The sequence below is a fragment of the Patella vulgata genome, chromosome 7 (genome assembly GCF_932274485.2).
Source record: "Patella vulgata chromosome 7, xgPatVulg1.2, whole genome shotgun sequence".
Taxonomy (NCBI): domain Eukaryota; kingdom Metazoa; phylum Mollusca; class Gastropoda; family Patellidae; genus Patella; species Patella vulgata.
The window spans coordinates 15613225-15634654 of NC_065885.2; the positions used below are offsets into that span (position 1 = coordinate 15613225).

Here is a 21430-nt window from a genome sequence, read left to right on the forward strand (position 1 = left end):
TATTCTACTCTATATTTCTATGAGCAGAAGGACTAAAATGACTTTACAGATTGTTTATTGACGGAAGGTTACGACTACTCACGGAGAACGGCGGAAATTACTAACGTAGAAATTTACCTGTTGCAAGGTAATATTGACATTCGGGTTCATGTTATACTTATGGAAAAGATATGTTGACATATAATTTCGTACAATATTCAAAAAATTAATGAAGCTTTTCCAGTAACCTTTAAAGTTATTAGAATCATGTTAAATTTTCTGTTGTTTTGCATGCAATACCTGTACGTAGAGTTGTCATTGGACCCAAACTCATTCCCTCCAAGTGCGGACTCGGCAAGAAACATAGTGATATATTATGTATGTGATTATACAGTATCCAGCAAGGTTCTCTAACGATATCTTGATCTATATTAAATAACATTTATATCTATATGAATACATAATCCAAAGTTCTTCATGATGGTGTATAGATGATTCATTTTGTTTATATAAATCAGTTCACTGGGTCAGATAAACTGTAACACTAATCTACTTCTTCTATTTAATATGTGTAGTGGACGCTCTTCATTTAATATGTACATGTATTACATGTATTATAATTCTTCTGCATCATTTGAGTTTGGAGCCACACGGCTCGCCACCCGGGAGGTTTCGTGTTATTTCTCTGTATGGTGTATAACCATCTTCATTAGCCCGGTTGGAGCAGAACAGTAGGATGTTATAGCCCATATTCATTTCAATTTGCAGAGAATTAACATTTTGTAAAAATAATTTGTTGAACATTCATGTAAATGTTTTCATTATTCATTGGGGGCTCTTACACAAGTCTAAAATAATGAGTATTTCAGTAGACATTTATCTCTTGAGTGCTGATCTACTGTTTTATCAATTAGCTCAACAGCTATTTACAAAAGCTGACAAAAAATTAATATCTAGAAATAGATATGTTGGTCTACATCAGTGATTCTCAATCAGTGTGTCGCGGCACATCTTCCTAAGTGTGCTGCGAAATTTTGAACGGCACACTAAGGAAATGTGAAAAACCACGCAATCCCAATTGAGTATTCATCCACTGATAAGTTCATAGCTGTGTTTTCGTTTTTTAGTTTGTTTTTATTTAGCAAAAAATTCAAATATTTTTCATATATATTTAGCCAGGTGTGCCGCTATTTTTTCATGTGTTCCAAAGTGTGCCGTTGGCAGAAAAAGGTTGAGAACCACTGGTCTACATTATCAATATTGAAATACTGTTTTCAAAATAGTCATGGATTCTATTACATGTACATTGTAGGCGAGATGACAAATTTGTGCTACCAGAAATATATTTAATTAAGACTTTGGCACCTAGAAGTGGACACAAATGGTTCACAACGCATATAATAATGTAATATGAATATTAAACTGATTTACATTCAATCACTCTTTTTTTACTGTAATTTATAATCAGTTATGTTCGGCCAAATATGCGAGGAGTCCATAATTGAATGACAGTCTTTGGCGTTTGTTTACTCCAGTCTACACTAATAGTATTCTGCTGTCGGATATTTTTATCCTTGTTCATCGAGTCACTTCATAACAAATGGCGCTCGAAAGCATTCTGGCATGTGATTCATGTGCCAATTTTAAAATTTTCTTTTCTATTGGATATCAGAAGCCCATTTTTTCTCGGTAAGATAACAACATCAATGTTGATTTAAATTGACCAATAAGTCGTGTTTACAATGTCTAAGACTGTGGATGATATTGAGTTAGTGACTTGCCTCCTTTAATATACAATCCCCGGTTGTACGTGACAAGGAGTAGGGTCGCCTGTCCAACCTCATGGGTTTTCTCTGGGTCCTTCGGTTTCCTCCCACTGCTAAAGAGCCCTACGCGCAAGCGAATTATTGAAATAAAATTAAACCATATGTTAGTCCCGAAATGACCTAGTTTGTGTCGAATGGACGTTAAACCCCCGTTTCTCTCTCTCTCTTCCTTCCTTTAATACACGTTGTTGTTTTTTAAAAGGTCGGGGAATTTTATTTCATGAATATGTACATGTAAGACACTTGAAAAATGATACATGTACATCAATCTTAAGGGGGAATAAATTTATTTAAGTGTATAGTACATGTAACTGCTAAATTTTGACAGCTAAATACTTAAAAGAGATTCAAATCGGAAACACAAGCCAAGTGAATACTGTCCGTGTTTGATGTGTGTCATGGGTTTCAGCTTGTTTATGTTTGGTTCAGCTGTTTGCACTTGTTTGTACATTGTACTATGTATGTATGTTTATCAATACAAGTTATTCACTGATTATAAATAAGTCATTCATATGAATGAAGTCTGCTGCTATTTTTAATTGTTTTGACATCAACCCGGTACATCTCCATTTCCTGTAATGACAAAGTTCTTGATAAACTCAAAACAGAGATGGTATGGAAATTGTGTCATTTCCGACACATCAAGTTAAGTGATTTACATGGAAATCGGATCTTCTGAACAGGATTTCGTTACGTATGCATGCATGGTTATCTCAATGATACTTAACTTATTGCAGAGGGCAACTGTGAATATAAAGCAGCCACACATTTCATTGAGCAAGCCTTGCGTTACCTTCCTTTCTCATACAGTGTATTTCTGGAGTGAATAATAGACTCCATACTTGACACTTGTGGCATATTAATGCAAGGAATTGACCCCGAGCGTCACCAAACCTCTGGTAAACATTAGTCTCTAAATTCAGCCAGCGTCGCGTTACCTTCTACAGTGTAGATTTCCGTCCCCCAACAATGTAAATTGCTTCCTGAAAAGTTTATAATCACACAGAAATAATCCCAATATTATAGGGGGGGTTGGATGGCCGAATGGTTAGCACGTGCGCGCTGTATCATAAAGCCTGTCATTGAGTTAACTGCCGTGGTTTCAAGTCCCCGGTTGTACGTGACAAGGAGTAGGGTCGCCTGTCCAACCTCGTGGTTTTTCTCCGGGTCGTAGTCTGTGTCGAGTGGATGTTAAACCCCATTTCTCTCTCTCCCCAAGACTCTACATGTATTATCCATTATGATAACCCTTAAGTACAATATTTTCTAGTCATATTTCCCTTATGAAACAAATAGATTTACTGTAGCTTGAATCAATTTTTATCCGAAGGTTAAATGGCCATGTGTTGATCTACATGTAGTGTAGTAAACATTGAAATCACATTACCCCCTAAAAAGTATTTGACTAGGTTTTTAGAAGATATACTTGCTGGCAGAATCGCTGGATTTATTGTTAAAGTCAACTTAAAAGGTTAAAATGGAAGAAAAAGAAAACCCGATTTCCACTTCTCAGTTGGATCAATTAAAAAGCTCTTAAAATGTTAGAGATTATGGGGGACTATTAAAATGGCTTTGTCTGTCTGTCTCTCTTTCTAATTGAGCTAGAATGTTCAAACTTGGTGTAGGTGTTTATTAGGTCAATGCCTAGATGGAGTTCGAAGATGAGCATTTTCTGCTTAGGGTAAGCAGAAATAAGCAATTTGATTGGTTGATGCTTTGGGACACAATAACTGTGTGTGATCTATTTATTTTGGGACTTCGACGGGGGACATCAGCCTCACTGTTGACTTGTTATCATCTGCCTTGTATTGATTATCCAATCATTATAATGTACGCCCACTTACACACATGTAATTCCAAAGTTGGGAATAGTTTCAAGCATTTCTAAATAGGTCCTGTTTTAATTTATATTAACTGCAATGCTTACATGTACATGTAAGAAACAAAGAATAGTGTTAAGAATGATTTGTAATTCCCTGACATTGTGATATATACATGTATATCGGCCATATCAAAAAGTAGAACAAAATTATTAGCTATGTTAACTTTACAAATAAATTAGAAGTGGTATCAGGTGCTCTAGAAGGAGCAGCCTCAGCATAATCTAATTCGTGCATGACCCCTCTCATCATACAGGGAATATCTAATTCGGGCGATAGTATGGACTTCAATATCACATTTCGGTTGGAATCTTCAGGATGTCTTGTGTTTTGATCTCTTACAAAAAGTTGGTTGTGAAGATTTAATGAAATTCAGATTTATGGCTGTAAAAGAAAACCATTAAAGCATGTATGATGTCGATTTTAGATGTTGGCGTCAGACAATTGGAAGAATCAGAACACTTTTGTTTTGCTTTAGATGTGGAAGTCCTTATGTACAGGAAATTCCACCATCATAACTACAAAAGATCGTCAGTGATGTTATTGTGTAACATGTGTCAAAGAAAATGGTTATACAATAGTTTGATTCAATAAATCTTTTATAACCAGGAATCAAAGACATCTGGTTCTGTATCCGATTCTGATGATAAAACTGGAATCGTCTGTCAGAAAAGATGAATGATAACAATACTTCTGTTCGGATAAACATCCTTCCTTCCTTCCATTCTTGATATAATAAAAAAATGTTAACACTATGTGAACTTTTTAATAATGAAAATGTTTGGTAAAGTTTCTATAGAAAGAATAAAGGAGACCATTCATTGAGTAATGTTTTGAGATAATATATTGTATGTGTAGCAAATAGCGATAGTTTGGAATTAAAATCAGACTTTAGACGCAGAAGCCCCCTGGAGCAAACCGCCTCAGTGGTACAAGTTGTGGCCCTGCTTTATAAAGACAAAAATATGCACGTAAAAGACTACATAGAAAGAGGATTTTAGATAATGCACAATTCTTTGGGGGGGGGGGTGATATATAATGTACAATGTAGGTAATTTTTTTGTATATATCGAGTGATGGGCAATGGCAAAATGGCAGAACATCCACAATGTTTTTCTTTTAAAATTCATATACTGTATTTCAATTTCCATATATTCTATGTTATATAATGAGGATGAAGAAGTCTTGTCTGGTGATATATGTATCAGTTGTCAAGGACATATATAATACTTGTAGAAATATCCAGACTACATGTGACCCATATAGGTTACAAGCCTAAAATACACCTATTAGAAAAACAAGTAGAATCAATATCAATCCATCTTCTACAAACATCTGATATTTAACATGAAAAGAAACAATTTTAAAAGAAAACTGATGGTTGATAAATTTATCTCTAATATTTGAAGTATTTTCCCACCCATATTGATTTAGAAGATGAATTGATGCATTTTGGATTAAATTACAGAGGCCTTCCTTATCTTATCCCTGACAATAATTTGTCATTTTCTTTTTTTCGGTCTCAATTGTGATCACTTTGGACAATAACATTTTAAGTATAAAGATTTGAACGTGACTAAATAATATATTATTTCTAGCTATCCTTCAAGAATTATCTGGGGATTCAGGAATCCAACCCATCTCACTAATTCTATTAGGACTTGCAATTATCCAGAAAGCAGTTAATGTCTTCTTGATGACTAGCATGTCATGGTCAAGGTTAATGCATGAGCATCATGAATGAAGGCAGCTTCCAGAAGTACTTTAATAAGATTTGTCCTTGAATAGGGTTATAAAGAACCATTATCCAGTGATGACCTTCTACTCTGTCACTAACCATGCATTTAATACACCTCGGCACTCAAATACATGTACAAACAGCTTAATGTCTCTTGAAGACTTGCAGAAACTTATTCATGGAGATACATGTACATTGTATTATTGATTATCTGAGTTATTTTCCAGGAAGATGTGTCACCACGGTAATCAAGTTGTGCATTTATTGAATAGGAGATGTTCCTGTATTTCTCTATTTATTGCATTAGTGATAGGCTGGTTGGGTGGCCGAATGGTTAACATGCGCACATTGTATCAGAAGGTCATGTGGCATGGTTTTGATTCCCCGCTTGTGCGTGATAAGGAGTTGGATCGCCTATCCAACCACGTGGGTTTTCTCCGGGTCCTCCGGTTTCCTCCGACTGCTAAAGACCATTACACGCAAGCAAATTATAGAAATAAAATTGAAATGACCTAGTTTGTGTCGAGTGGACAGTTAGTATGCCTATTCATATTAATGAAAGGAAGAAGCCTATTGAATTATACTGTCTACCAGAGATTTTGCCTTGTGGACTGCTCGGCCAACTAAGCTGCTGTGGGTGTATGTTTCGTGAACTATCTTTGTAAACAAATGAGTGTTATAGGCTTATGAAAGAACAGCTCATCACATGTTTTTATTTTGTATTACAGGTTCTGACATTGATCAATGCCCGAAAGGTGTTCCCAGAAACAGATTTTTGAGAACATTCAAGGGACAATGTTACCAGTTTAATAATTTTGAACGGAGATGGAACGATGCTCAGAGATATTGTAGTAACTACCATGGTCATCTTGTTGTCATTAAATCTGCTGAAGAACAGAATTTTATCATGAGTTCTTTAAGAAAGTTACATTGGAATAGAAATGGGGTTTGGATTGGAGCCACTGATAGGCATAAAGAGATGCATTGGCAATGGTTAACAGGTTTGCACATCTTTTATGACTTGTAAATTATTGCCAGAGTTATGGTCCTTGACTTTCCATGATTTCCGATCTATAGAACAGCTCAATTTATGACACAGTGTTACATGTTTTGTGCACTAAATGTTAGCATGCGTCAGAAAAAATATGCGAAAACCCTTGTTGACTGCCCGAATGACTTAGTTTCTGTGGGTAGGTGTTTTGTTGTCTAGCAATCTATCTCTTATGTGTTGTAGTAACCTTATGTCATCTAGGATTTATTGGTAATTGTGGGGCAAAGAGAGGATCGCAGAGAAGGTGGGCGTGTTTGATTCACGGCAGTTGGCAGGATATTAATATGTGTTCAAATTCACCTACAGCATATTTTACGATCGATTATTCCTCTATTTAATTTAAATCTAAATATAATTTAAAACTACAATAGAAGACAGGTCCATAGCTGTTAGATAACTGGAATCTTGGCTACAATGTCATGGGTTCGAATCCCAGAATGGGCCATGCAGATCCTCAACAGTTTAATAAAGAATAGGCAGAAAAGTCGGAAATGTCATAATCTTGAAATTCAAATCCTATGAAATCAAAAATTTAATTTTTGACATAAATCACAGAGGTCTGGTCTAGACATTTTAAAATGTAAACATTGTGTTTTTCTCAGGTGAAACCATAAGTTATAGTAATTGGGCAAGTGGACAACCAAGTTGTAGCTGGTTATGCATAGAAGATTGTGGTCAGCTAAGATATCGAGATGGTGGAAAATGGCATGATTATCCGTGCAACAGTATTCCTTATCTCTATAGCTTCATCTGTCAGTATGGTATGTATACAATTGTATTCAATGTCTGCTGTTTTGGTTGACAGGGGTCCGTGGAAGACATTGGGTTGCTGCCCTGGAGGTCCTGTTTTTGTTCCCATTGTTGGCCGAGATAGGAGAAAGTTCATCAGGATTTTCCAGTGTGGTTCCCCCTTGTCAGTCAGTGGTGTAGGATGGAGGGCCTAGCATTGGACAATGTGTAGTCTTTTGGATTGGGCGAAATACCAAGGTCCCTCATACACATTGATTTGCACGTAAAAGAACCCTTGACAGATGGAATTCATTATAAAAGCAGACTGGGCCAAATTTTCATTTCACACTGCATGGTGTATGTCCATTGTCATTAGCCCAGATGAACCAGTAAAATTGGGATTTTAAACTCAATTCCATTTTGGTTTGTTGACAATATTAGAAATCTGATTAAAATATGGATCCTTTTATCTGTCATTTTTTTATATTATGGCCATCAACAGTACATAAACTGAAAGGAAATTTATATCTACATGTATACATGTATGTAAAACAGATAACTGTTTTGGCCTTAACATTACATAAAACCTTTTGTGACTTTAATTGTCCTTTATTTTCTATCTTATGCACATATCAAAGCTTTATGTTTAGTTAATTTTGAGTGTGTGTTATTTATTCTCCTTTGTTGACCTTTTTCTTTGCCAACATTGTCCATCCATCTGGCGTACGCAATTAATCATATTCAATTTCTTCCTCTAAAAAAAACTGGATGGATACCAGTTTGTAAGTAATGAAGTGTCTTGTCCTCATAGGGGCTAGACTGGGGTAACGTTAAAGGAAATAAGTCTCTAACTCATTATTTTCCATAATATTCAAAATTAAAAACACAAATTAGAATTCAATATTGATCAGTTTCAATCAATATGTTATCTTGCCATGAAACTATAGAACTATAGGATCCTAATATTTAAAGGACAATATTGGTGTCAGTCATTATCACATATGTGATAGAAATGGTAAAACACGTCCAAAATATACTTTTACAACTTTTGTTCTTCGAAGGAATTATTAGTGAGCAGAAATTCGCCTATGTATCTGTTATCACTCGTCACTTTAGTCAGTTATATTGAAGGATAACTCGTGTTTTCCTTTTGCATTTTTCACGTCCCTTTCTTGAAAGCTTCACAACACATCTATCGTAGCAATGATCTCTGTATTAAAAGTATATTTGGGACGTGTTTTACCAGTTCTATCACATGTGATAATGACTGACACCTTTATTGTCCTTTAATACACAATTAACATCTTATAATCAGTACACGAGTCATGTACCCTATGGCTTTGGGTGCCATTTTGTAATGAACAAAAAAAAACATATCCTACCACACAATGTGGAGGTAATTACCGGTAGTAAAGGCTAATTCACAAACGGCAAAATAATAATTTAAAAAATGTGTAGACTCCACTAAGCAGGCATAAACAACTGCCGTTTAATTTGAACTGTTGGTACCAGACATGAAGTGTTAAAAACAATTTGATATGGAGCATATTTTGACATACAACTTTATTTAGTTCAAGAACAATTTTTTAGAATTGACAAAAGGGTATACTAATAATTTGTGATGGTCTGGTAATTGGTTTCAACATCGGCATTTGGCCGATAAATGGCCTATTGGAAGAAATCGGTATCGGCCGATACTTAGCCATATTGCCGATACCGGAATCACCGATATCTGTTTTAAAGGACTCAGTAAATACCACTAAAATATCATTAAATCATTAATTTGCATGTCACTCGGTACAATTATTTTATTTGCCATGCACGTGACTATTTAGACATAATACAAGACTCTCATTAAGGTTGTAAAGGGAAATAATAAACAGTGCAAAATCCTTACCGGTCTACGTTATTTTTTTTAATCCTTATTCACACATTGTTTGAGGGTTTGCGTTTTTTTTAAAATACTATTTGTGCGCATGTGCAAACGGACATAAACTATCGATAGTTCACCCGATAAAACATCTGACTGAAATATGTAATTAGCCATGATGACCCAAAAGATCCTCCTTTGATTATTGTCCAAACCTTACTACTTTGCGACATATTTTTCTTGTTCGTTTTATCTAACTCACAACATACAGTAGGCCTACTGGTATCGAGTGATTAGGATAAAGGATAGACGGGGGGAAAGGCGGGAGAATATCAAATGATTGCCACTGTTGACAGACGGCAAGATATCGCTTTAATGTTGTATCATTAACGCATGAACAATTCTGAACATCTGACATAAAAATAGGCCTTTATTCAGGTGCCAACCAAGTTTGGGAATTATATCCTGGTCAACATTTAATAGCTGAAAATCTCGACTTTATTTATTTTAATTTTAATTCACAATAGATGGTGTGTTTGATTCCTGAGGTAAAATAGTACCAACCGTTTTCCGACTAACAATGAAATGTAACTACATAAATTATCATGCCATTAAAGACATTTAAATGTGTAATGGTTTTATATCCACCACTATTGGTAATTGTATCTGTATCAGCCGATATATTTTGCTGTCAATATCTGATATCGGTAAAACTGATAGAAGCCTTATCAGACCATCACTACTAATAACAGATTTACTAACATTCACAGCATTTTCTCTACCTTAAGACCGTTTATTTTCAAAAATTTATAGACATGACACCAACTACAACGACGTCAACAACGACTGAAATGACTACAACTCATTCTAGTACAACTGTTGTACCTCAAACTACAACGGCAGAAAAAATAGAGATAGTCTATCAAGATTTGATGACAAAAAACAAAGGATCTTCCCTAAATCAAGTTCATAATAAAACACCCATTGTTACCACGACAACCAGAGCTAATAATGACAATATACATGTTCTTTTGAACGGTAAGTTGAGGAAAGCTTATAGAATAGCATGCTTTTCTTTCTTGCCAATAATCCTATATTTTCGGAATACTGTATTTAAACTCGGCGATCATGAGCGGCCATATTCAATTAATTAAACGAGCAGATCAAGCAAATGCATTTCCTGTTTAAGTTTTAACCAGAATATGGTTTACAAAATGTTAATAATATTCGGAAAGTCGGCGTCTAGTAGTACACATGTTGTTGTCAAATTTCATCTTTAAGAGAAAATTGTAGTTACCGTACATGAAATGTTAAAAACCTTTTTTCTTCAAAATGGCTGAATAGATTTTTTGGAAATTTCATATCAGGGTCGTAACTAGCTCAGAGCAACAAGGGGGGGGGGGGGCGGAAAGTGTTCTAAGGGGGGCTGTAATATTGACGGACAATGTATATCTATTTTTTTATCGAAAATTTTTTCACAGGGGGGGGGGGGGGTGAAACTTTTTGCCCCCCCTGTGCCCACCCTAGTTACGGGCCTGTTTGATATGGAGCATATTTTGACGTACATGTACAACTTTATTTCGTTCAAGAACACTTTGTTTCGGAGAGATAAAAGGGTATACTAATAACAGATTTTCCCATGTTTTGCTATGTTCTGACAGTAAGATCTGTGGTAAATTTCTGTTCCACCCACCTGTCTTAAATTCATATAAAGATCTAGCCAGTATTAAAGACACAATAAGCCTAGTAGTTCATGAAAATTTCAAAAAGTCTTCAAGACTATTTTAATGTAAAGATTATTCTTATTATTATTACTAATCTATGTTTATCTAAGAGAAATAAAAATGGTGTTGTGAAATTAATAGAAAGAGAGAGAGAAATGGGGTTTAACATCCACTCAACACAAAGTAGGTCATTTCGGGACTAACACATGGTTCAATTTTATTTCAATAATTTGCTAGAGCGTAGGGGTCTTTAGCAGTAGGAGGAAACCGGAGGACCCAGAGAAAACCCACAAGGTTGGACAGATGACCCTACCCCTTGTCACGTACAACCGGGGAATCGAAACCCCGCCAGTTGACTCAATAACAGACCTTATGATACAGCGCGCACATGCTAACCATTCGGCCACCCAACCCCCAAAATTAATAGAAACCAATGTTAACTTAAAATGGTCTTACATGTAACTATGTTTAGAATTGAGCCATTTAAATAGTTTTTGGAATAGAAAGTATTTTAACAAAATACACCTTATATTGTGTATGGTTCTTAACACAGTATTGAGGCTTTAAAGACTCATTATGGGAGATTAGATAAAGAGTTGACAGTTCTCGCTATAATAGTTAAAAAATAGATAACATAAATAGAATATGCTGAAAATTTCAGTCAAATTGCTTCAATCTGAACCAAGATATTAACTTTTGAATTTTAGGCTAGCCTCGATCATCATTACTAAAGTGGGTACGATAAAAAAAACAAAGTCTCGATTATCCATTTTTACGTTTAATTATTTTTCAAAAAGTGTATTCCAATCCGTTAAATATCACAGGCAGGCAATGGCATCGAGAGTTGATTATGGTCTGGATAAGTTAATTAATGTCTAATTAATAATTTAGATAACATTTCAGGCCTAAAGAAAGACCTGCAGTAGGCAGATTTAGCTCTTGCATAATGTATGTTTAAGTCTAGTACTTTTAGGATACATGTAGCTCCAAATAAAATGGATACCACTGAATGGGTTCCCATTGAAGATATGTAACCATCACAGCATTTTCCCTACCTTAAGACCGTTTATTTTTCAAAATTTGTAGACATGACACCAACTACAACAACTTCAACAACAACCTCAACAACAACTGAAATGACTACAACTCATTCTAGTACAACTGTTGTACCTCAAACTACAACGGCAGAAAAAATAGAGATAGTCTATCAAGATTTGATGACAAAAAACAAAGGATCCTCCTTAAATAAAGTTCATAATAAAACACCCATTGTTACCACGACAACCAGAGCTAATAATGACAATATACATGTTCTTTTGAACGGTAAGTTGAGGAAAGCTTATAGAATAGCATGCTTTTCTTTCTCGCCAATAATCCTATATTTTCGGAATACTGTATTCAAACTCGGCGATCATGAGCGGCCATATTCACTTAATTAAACGAGCAGATCAAGCAAATGCATTTCCTGTTTAAGTTTCAACCAGAATACGGTGAACGCATGTTGTTGTCAGCTTTCATCTTTTCTTGGAGTCCGGGACAATGGGTGATTGTTATGGAAAAGATTCAAGATTCATACACCGATACGATAGTCGCGTCCGTTATAACCAACACTTGGCTGTATTATATTCACAATATTTCTTTAGTTACTAGCGTCTTTGTAAAAACTGTTTATATGTTGTTCAAAATTTTCTGTGTTTAGACTTACATGTTTTCTTAGTAGAAGTAAATTGTCTTTGGAGTATAAATTTGATGATCTTTATTAGTTGTTATATAACTTCTGAACAATCTTTACATAAATAATGGCTGTATAATCCCATTTCCTTCCACTGTCGCTCAAAACTGAATATGACTCTGTTGAGCACTTTTAATGGTCTTGTGTGTCAAGTAACATAAAATCATTTATTAACATGACAAGACCATAATCTACTCTCGGACGTCTCTGATATTTAAGTAGATTAGAACAGTTCAGCCATTTAAAAATTCGATTTAAAAATGAAGAAGTGAGGCTAAGCCTCAAACAACCAGTACAGTGGTTACAACCAATGCACACATCTTGTCAAACCTTTAAAGACTAATATCTTCGCTCAGAATAAAGTAATTTGAATGAAATTTTCGATGTATTCATTTAGCATTATCTATTTCTGAACTAATATAGCAAAAATGGCTAGCTCTAAATCTAAATCTTACATAATGTAAGTTATCCAGGTGGAAGGTATTATTTAGTGATATTGTTGTATTATTGTAGATGGTGGTCAACAACATCAGATGTTGGGACAAGAAGAAGATAAAGCCATGCCAACAGGTTAGAATACACATTTTTATTCCTTTAAAACATTCATGTACATAGAATATATTTTGGAACAATATAATTTGCAAAGTTTCCATGTAACCAGCAAATATGCATGCAGAAACGCATACATGGAAATATGGGAGCTTACGACAGTAATGATAATGTGTATGGCAATTATTGGCATGTATTAGATCTTAGTAAATTTATCACCAGGAGATTACACGGTCATGCTGGATTATTGTAATGGCCCTTGATGTAATTTATTTCTAATTAATTAATTATATTTTAATTAATCAATTTAGTTCTTTTACTATCGTTGGAAATTTTCGAAAACTTCTACTATAATTTTATAACCTATTTCAAACTTACATGTATGTTTGAATTTCACAGATAATATTAGAGGCCCATATTTCAAAGATATAAATACATTTAATGAATAAAATGAGTGAACCACCATTTTAATCAATACAATTTAAAGAGATGTTGGCAACACTTGATAAGTCCAATTCTCCGGGGACATTTTCCTACATTCAGACATGTTAAACAGTAGCTGTGTAATCATTGTCAATTATTAGCTTTCACATGACTAAAATTTAATTTAGAATTTCTTCAGGGTGAGTAAAAGAAATTCAAGATTATTCAATATGTACTACTTTGTTGTCCCCCGCCTTTCGAAGAAAGCAGGGGACTATTAAAATGGGTTCGTCCGTCTGTCTGTCTGTCTGTCTGTCTGTCCGTCTGTCTGTCCATCTGTCTGTCCGTCTGTCTGTCCGTCACACTTTTTGGGACACAATAACTCTCTTCCTAATTGAGCTAGAATGTTCATACACCAAGTTTATTAGGTCAATGCCTTGATGGAGTTCGAAGATGAGCATTTTCCGCTTAGGGTAAGCAGAGATAAGCAATTTGATTGGTTGATGCTTTGGGACACGATAACTCTCTTCCTAATTGGGCTAGAATGTTCAAACTTGGTGTATGTGTTGATTAGGTCAATGCCTTGATGGAGTTCGAAGATGAGCATTTTCCGCTTAGGGTAAGCAGAGATAAGCAATTTGATTGGTTGATGCTTTGGGACACGATAACTTTTAATTGAGCTAGAATGTTCAAACTTGGTGTATGTGTTTATTAGGTCAATGCCTTGATGGAGTTCGAAGATGAGCATTTTCCGCTTAGGGTAAGCAGAGATAAGCAATTTGATTGGTTGATACTTTGGGGCACGATAACTCTCTTCCTAATTGAGCTAGAATGTTCAAACTTGGTGTATGTGTTGATTAGGTCAATGCCTTGATGGAGTTCGAAGATGAGCATTTTCCGCTTAGGGTAAGCAGAGATAAGCAATTTGATTGGTTGATGCTTTGGGACACGATAACTTTAGTTCTAATTAAGTGAGATTGATGAAACTTGGTGTATAGATTTATTATATGAATACCTTAACTAAGTTCGATAATGAACATTTTTTGCTGAGGGTAAGCAGAGTGATAAGCAATTTGATTGGTAGAAACTTTGGAACACAATAACTCTCCTTCTAATTGAGGTAGAATGTTCAAACTTGGCATAGGTGTCTATTAGGTGAATGTTTAAACTTGATGTATATGTAGATGTTCATTAGGTGAATGTCTTGACTGAGTTCAATAATTAACATTTCGAGCTGAAGCTAAGCAGAGCTAATCGATTTCATTTGTCGATGGTTTGGGACAAGATAATCTTGATTCTATCTGATAGAGAGTGATGAAACTTAGTGAAAAAAATAAATGTGCGATTAATTAATATGTGTCATCTATTTATTTTGCAATTTCGGCGGGGGACATCAGCCTCACTGTTGGCTTGTTTGGGACAAAATGGCTGCATCATCTATTATTCCATTACATAGTAGGCCTGTGATGGTTGAAAACTTTTAGAAATAATAATCTTTCCCGGTTCAGAGTTCACAAAGCATTCTCAGACTTAAGTTTAGAAATTACTCAACTTTCAATCACTGATTATGAGAAATATAGTTTCTTATCGATGTATTTGATATATTAAAAAAAAAAAAATTATTATAATGGGCTATATTTTACCGAACAATCTTGAGTAAATTATTAACTTAAGTCTGAGAATGTTTTGTGAAACCCCGACCTGGTTTCTTGTCATCACAATACTTTGGTTATTCTGAGACTTAGCATACTTATCTTTGTTTATATGGTCACATATGCAAGGCTAAGAGGAGAATTTTGCCTGGACAGCAATACTTTCACTCTCTCTGCATCAAATTCATTACGTGAATGCCAACATGGTTTTCCATTCCATCCGAACGACAAGGTAATACATTACTCACCGACCCACTGTGGCTTCCACTTATACAGGTGGATACATGTACCAACACCATTTTTTGTCTGAAATGTTTTAAAGTTATATTTAATAATTTTCCGGCGTGGTCCCCCTTGTCAGTGATGCAGAACGGAAGGCCTGACAAGGACAGCTGTCCAGTCATTTGGATGGGACAAAAAAACGAGGTCCCGTGTACACATTGGCATAGTGCCGCTGTCCGGGCAAAATTTCCCTCGTAGCAAACTGTATGGTGTATGCCCGTCTTCATTAACCCAGTTCGGAGCAGAACAGTAGGGCGTTAAACCCCATTTCATTTTATTTTATTTTATATTTGTGTATTTCAGGAACAACCATAGCTTTAGTTCTAGGTATTCTACTGGGTTTAATGGTTGGTGTTTGTTTTGGTGCTGTCTGTTTTATAAGAAGGTATGCATGAAAAGTCATTGGCCCAGTCCGTTTGTTCGTCAGCCACAATTTCTTGTAAAACACTATACAAACTACATGAAAAGTCATAAACACTGCACCCAATCTGATTGATTAAAACACAGATCCTATTTCGTTTCCTTTTTTATAGTCCAAAATTTTGTTTTATTTGTCTGTACTAAACTAGGATCTGGAATAGTTGTTATATAACCAGCGTTTTGGATGGCATGAGGGATTAGCTAATGAAACCATCTGTTACGGCAACTTCTTGGTGTGCAATGCACAGAACTGTGGGTAACCCACTAAAAACGTCAACGCTGATTGATTAATCAATGTCTGACATCATAGGGTCAAAAGCCGCTCTTATAACCCCCGAGACAACCTCCCTGTACAACTGGTCAGATTTTCATTTAGTGTAGGCCATCGAAAGTATAAAAAAACAAAATGAAATATAGATTTGTATTTTAATCAGATTGTCGCTGCCCCGTCCATCCATTAATTCGTCAGCCACAATTTCTTGTGAATACTATACAGACTACATGTAGCATCCGCTCTTTTTGAAATTCATATAATGTTGTTTATATTAGTGACACAAAGAGGCCTGTTGAATTTCCGCTAATTAATAAATTCTAGAGTTATGGCACTTTGTACAACCTTACGAATGTTCTAGTAATGACAGATTGTCGCTGCCCCGTCCATCCATTTGTTCGTCAGCCACAATTTCTTGTGAATACTATACAGACTACATGTAGCATCCGCTCTTTTTGAAATTCATATAATGTTGTTTATATTAGTGACACAAAGAGGCCTGTTGAATTTCCGCTAATTAATAAATTCTAGAGTTATGGCACTTTGTACAACCTTACGAATGTTCTAATAATGACAAAAGATATCATCCAATCTGTGTATGACACTTATATGCATTATTTGAATTAGTAAATTGTTGAACCGTGTGAATTATTGAAATAAAATTGAACCATGTTAGTCCTAAAATGACCTAGTTTGTGTCGAGTGTGTGTCCGTAAAGAACCCTTGATATTTGGAATTTGACGAAGCATAGTGTATGTCTGTCTTTATTAAGCCCAAAGATGCAGAACAGTAGGCAGGGAAAACCCATTTCATTTCCTTTCTATATTTAGCCGTTATGTGGCTATATTTAACCGTTATTCTGGCATGATGTGGCTATATTTCACCGTTATTCTGGACCGTTATTCTGTCATGATGTGGCTATATTTCACCATTATTCTGGCATGATGTGGCTATATTTAACCGTTATTCTAACATGATGTGGCTATATTTAACCATTATTCTAACATGATGTGGCTATAAAATAATTATATTTGTGTTTTTGTAGACGAAGGAAAAAGCCAGTAGAGGAATCAAGTGTTGGTTATGCCAATCCATATTATGGGGAAGCTGCAAATCAAGGACCATATTCTGATGATGAGACTAGTCACATAATTGATCCATCTTGTACCATGAAAGAAAATAGTTACGTTCACGACGAATCACTGCCATCTGTATCTTTGAACAATCCTACGTATGGTAAACTTGTTATGGCGATCGATGAAGAATACGATCTGCCCAAACCCTCACCATGTGGTGCTTCTAGTGACACTTATGAAAATTCTCATCCAGTCGAGGAAAACTTCTATGAAGATATAGATAGCGTTAAAGCCACCATAGCACTCAATGAAGCGAGAGAGCAAAAAGAGGAGGAGGAGGAAGATAGATATGTTGCCATGCCAACGAAAAGTACAGTATGAAGTAGTTCTTTACTGTAAGTGATATTAACTATTTCTGTGAGGACATTTAATGTGAAACTGCTAGTGGGTTTAACTAATTTATTGTTAATATCTTTATATAATTTGTTAAAATATAGTTTCATTATATATTGATAGATTAAATTGTAAAACTAAATTCTGATCGGATGTTTTTATCGAAAACCTACAAAAGTGGCATGAACAATGTAAGTGAATTTGAAGCTGTGTCAGATTCTTCTCATGTAAATGTACAGTAGAATCTGTACTGTATATCTATATATATATCTGTATGTAATATGTATATAATATATATTGTAAAATATTCATTCCTTTCATTGTATATTAATGCTTTTATAAGATGTATATATCTTGTATATATATAAATATAAATATGTTATGTATGTAATGTTTGTGCCAAATATTGTGCAATTATCTAGATTAAAGGGGCATTAGGTAAGATTAGATAAAAGAGCTGACAGTTTTCACTATAATAGTTGAAAAAATAGATAATGAAAATGAAATATGCTGAAAATTTCAGTCAAATTGCTTCACTCTGAACTGAGATGTTAGGCTAGCCTCGAATGTCATTACTTTGAAGCGATAATAAACCAAGTCTCAATGTTAAATTATCCATCACAAAATGTATTCAAATCCACTAAATATTGCAGACTAACGATGGCATCGAGTGTTGATTATATTCTGGATAAGTTAATTAATGTCTAATTAATAATTTAGATAAGATTTCAGGCTTAAAGAAAAACCTGCAATAGGCACGTAGGCTGTTGATGATTAAACCGTAAAAATAGATAATCGAGACTTTGTTTATTATTGTAACAATGGCAACAATGACAATCATTGAGGCTACAGTGTTATTAAAATCAGTGAGATTTTCAGCATATTCCCTTTACATTATCTGTTTTTTAACTATTGTAGCAAGAACTGTCAGCTCTTTATCTAATCTTCCATAATGCAGCTTCAAGAAAACACTCAAAATGTCAACGCTATATAATCTCCTAACATAAAATCCAGGGTTCACTTTTATAGACCAACCAAAATCCTGTTTATGTATATAAATTTCTATGCGTATTGTTAGACTACAAGAAATCCAAGGAATTATTTCAGAAACCGAAAGTCTTTTATGGTGAATAGCCTGAGACAACTTCACATTTTATTGACCAATCAAAACCTTGTTATGTATATTGCTACGCATATTGGCCGAGTAAATCCCAAGGTATGGAGAAGGTCAAAGAGGAATCTGAGTGGTAAAAGAAATCTAAAATAATACCCCCCCCCCCCCCTTACTTTCTTCCAAAAGAACTCTTCAATTTTATAGATATACTACTTAGAGAAAATTCTGAAACTCGAAATCTAGTCGAACGCCTTATAAGACTTGGTTCTATTAGGATCTATTCCAATTTCAGGTCTCCGGGTCCTCCGGTTTCCTCCCACTGCTAAAGACCCCTATGCGCAAGCGAATTATTGAAATAAAATTAAACCATATGTTAGTCCCGAAATGACCTAGTTTGTGTCGAGTGGACGTTAAACCCCATTTCTCTCTCTCTCTCCAATTTCAGGTTACTTATCTAGATCTCATCACATTTTGGACTAGGCAGTAATTGTTTTATAAACTACATATAATATCAATTGAGTGTAATCATCAAATGTCATTATAACAAATCTATTTCATCCATTAGATCAGTTTTAAATTTGATAGTCAATATCTTTGTATAATATTGTATATAAAATGAATTAGTCATGTTTTTTTTTTATATAGAGACAAACGAATTGTAATCATAATAAATTGTGTTCAAAGAAAATTATCAGATAATGTTTTGTATATAGTTAGAGAATTATACAATTGATGTCTACAGAAAAATGGCAATATATATTATGTACTTTTAAAACTGTAGTGTAAAATAAACTGTTGACAAAAACTGTTGCATGGTTTCAAACAAGCCATTCAATTTTGTAAAGGAGTATGTGGGTGGGTGAGGTGTGGGGGTGGTTTTTACTGTTTGTATCACAAACCTAATTTATTCTTGTTTTAGAGTTTTTTCAGTCTTTTAATTTTTATTCTATCGAGATAAGTTTTTCTCTTGTATTCCATGGATCCATGCAGTCACAGTCTTCTGGCAAAATTTCCCTCATACAAAATTGCCTTCATTAACCTGGTTGGTGCAGAAAAGTAGGATGTCATTCCATTCCAGGGGGTTGGATGGCAGAATGGTTAGCCCGGGTGCGTTGTATGATAAGGTCTGTCATCGAGTCAACTGTCGTGGTTTCGATTCCATGGTTGTACGTGACGAGTAGTAAGGTCACCTGTCCAACCTCGTGGGTTTTCTCTGGGTCCCCGGTTTCCTCCCACTGCTAAATACCTCTATGTGCAAGCGATTTATTGAAATAAAATTGAACCATATGTTAGTCCAGAAATTACCTATTTTGTGTCAAGTGGATGTTAAACCCCATTTCTCTCTCTCTTTCGCTCTCATTTCATTCTACATGCAATGATCTCTAATCGCCGGAGATCAGAATTGAGATGAGAATTCGACCGTGCTATCTCCAGGTTTGCATGTAGTTTCTATGGTAATTCTATATTATTATTACCATCCACTGTCATGTGTTTTAAACCCCATTTCATTTCATTTCATTTCTGTCATGTGTTCATTACTAAATTCTTGTGTTTCTTATGTTGAAAGAATTAAATAATATTATTAGTATTGTAATATTTTGGTTAAAATGTATTAATTTATAGTGATAAAAAATCAAAATATGTAAACAATTATTAATGTAAGTATTGCTTATTTATGCTCAATTGTAAATACACATACCTAGCTTTTTAACATGCCATTGGAATAAAAAGAAATAAACACTGAATGATGTGTTTTTATTTGCATTAAAAACCCAAATTGCTAACCTTGACCTTTAGAATGGGTACTTGCATGTTGTTTTGCCAGATATGAATGAACGAATGAATGAATGCAGCATGCATCCTGGGTATCCCTAATTATATCGTTCAGTTCTACTCCACTAATGCCTTGGTTCATTCACTGGTGGGGATCACGTGGCTAAGTGGGTAAGACGCTAGCTCGCTAGCCTGGAGGTCGGGTGTTCGATCCCTGCATTGGCCGAGAAAGTTCATCCAGATTTTTCGGAGTGGTTCTCCCTTGTCAGTGATACAGGGCGGAGGGGCTGACAAGGAAAGCTGTCTAGTCGTTCGGATGGGACGAAAAACCGAGGTCCCGTGTACACATTGGCGTGCACGTAAAAGATCCCTTGGCAGTTGGAATTCGATATAAGAGTAGGCCGCTGTCCGGGCAAAATTTCCCTCATAGCACACTGTATGGCGTATGCCCGTCTTCATTAGCCCAGGTTAGGAGCAGAACAGTAGGACGTTAAACTCCATTTCATTTCATTTCATTTTCATTCACTGGTTTTCACGAATTCAAGTTATCTGCCCTTGATCGTAGCTTGATTCTACGAACCAATCAAAAAACAGTTGACATACACGTCTTAGCACCATGGTTTACGATCACCACAATTAAGCAGTTTGTACTCTTGATTATGAGAAGGGCTGCAAGAAATTTAATGTCAGAGAAGTGACATCTGCATAAAATATTTTGACAAAGTTCGCAACACCAATTAGCTATCTTAGTTCCAATAAAATGTGAGTTACTTCCCTTCACGCAGTCGATAGGTCGATGAAAAAATATAGCACAAGTATCAAGGGTGGACAATTTGACTATGCGTCTCCTCAGTGAATGGAACCAGGGGTCCGTGGAGTAGAACGAATGATACCACTGGGGATACGGAGGATGGAATGAATAATGAATGGGGTTTAACCTCGTCCATG

General features: G+C 35.2%; 1 protein-coding gene across 3 annotated transcripts in view; it reads left to right on the top strand.

Annotated features, from left to right (window-relative positions):
• LOC126826686 (macrophage mannose receptor 1) overlaps positions 1 to 20454 on the top strand; it is a 38024-nt gene extending 17570 nt beyond the window's left edge. Inside the window, exons 2-8 of one of the 3 annotated variants that reach the window (XM_050555683.2) lie at positions 6152 to 6424; positions 7077 to 7235; positions 9887 to 10111; positions 11884 to 12120; positions 13043 to 13099; positions 15739 to 15820; positions 17172 to 20454. In XM_050555683.2, the coding sequence (XP_050411640.2) occupies positions 6152 to 6424; positions 7077 to 7235; positions 9887 to 10111; positions 11884 to 12120; positions 13043 to 13099; positions 15739 to 15820; positions 17172 to 17583 (1445 nt within the window). In that variant the 3' untranslated portion in view covers positions 17584 to 20454. The remainder of the gene's footprint in view (positions 1 to 6151; positions 6425 to 7076; positions 7236 to 9886; positions 10112 to 11883; positions 12121 to 13042; positions 13100 to 15738; positions 15821 to 17171) is intronic. The other 2 variants (XM_050555684.2, XM_050555686.2) reach the window with 2 other exon arrangements.
• Positions 20455 to 21430: the final 976 nt, after the last annotated feature.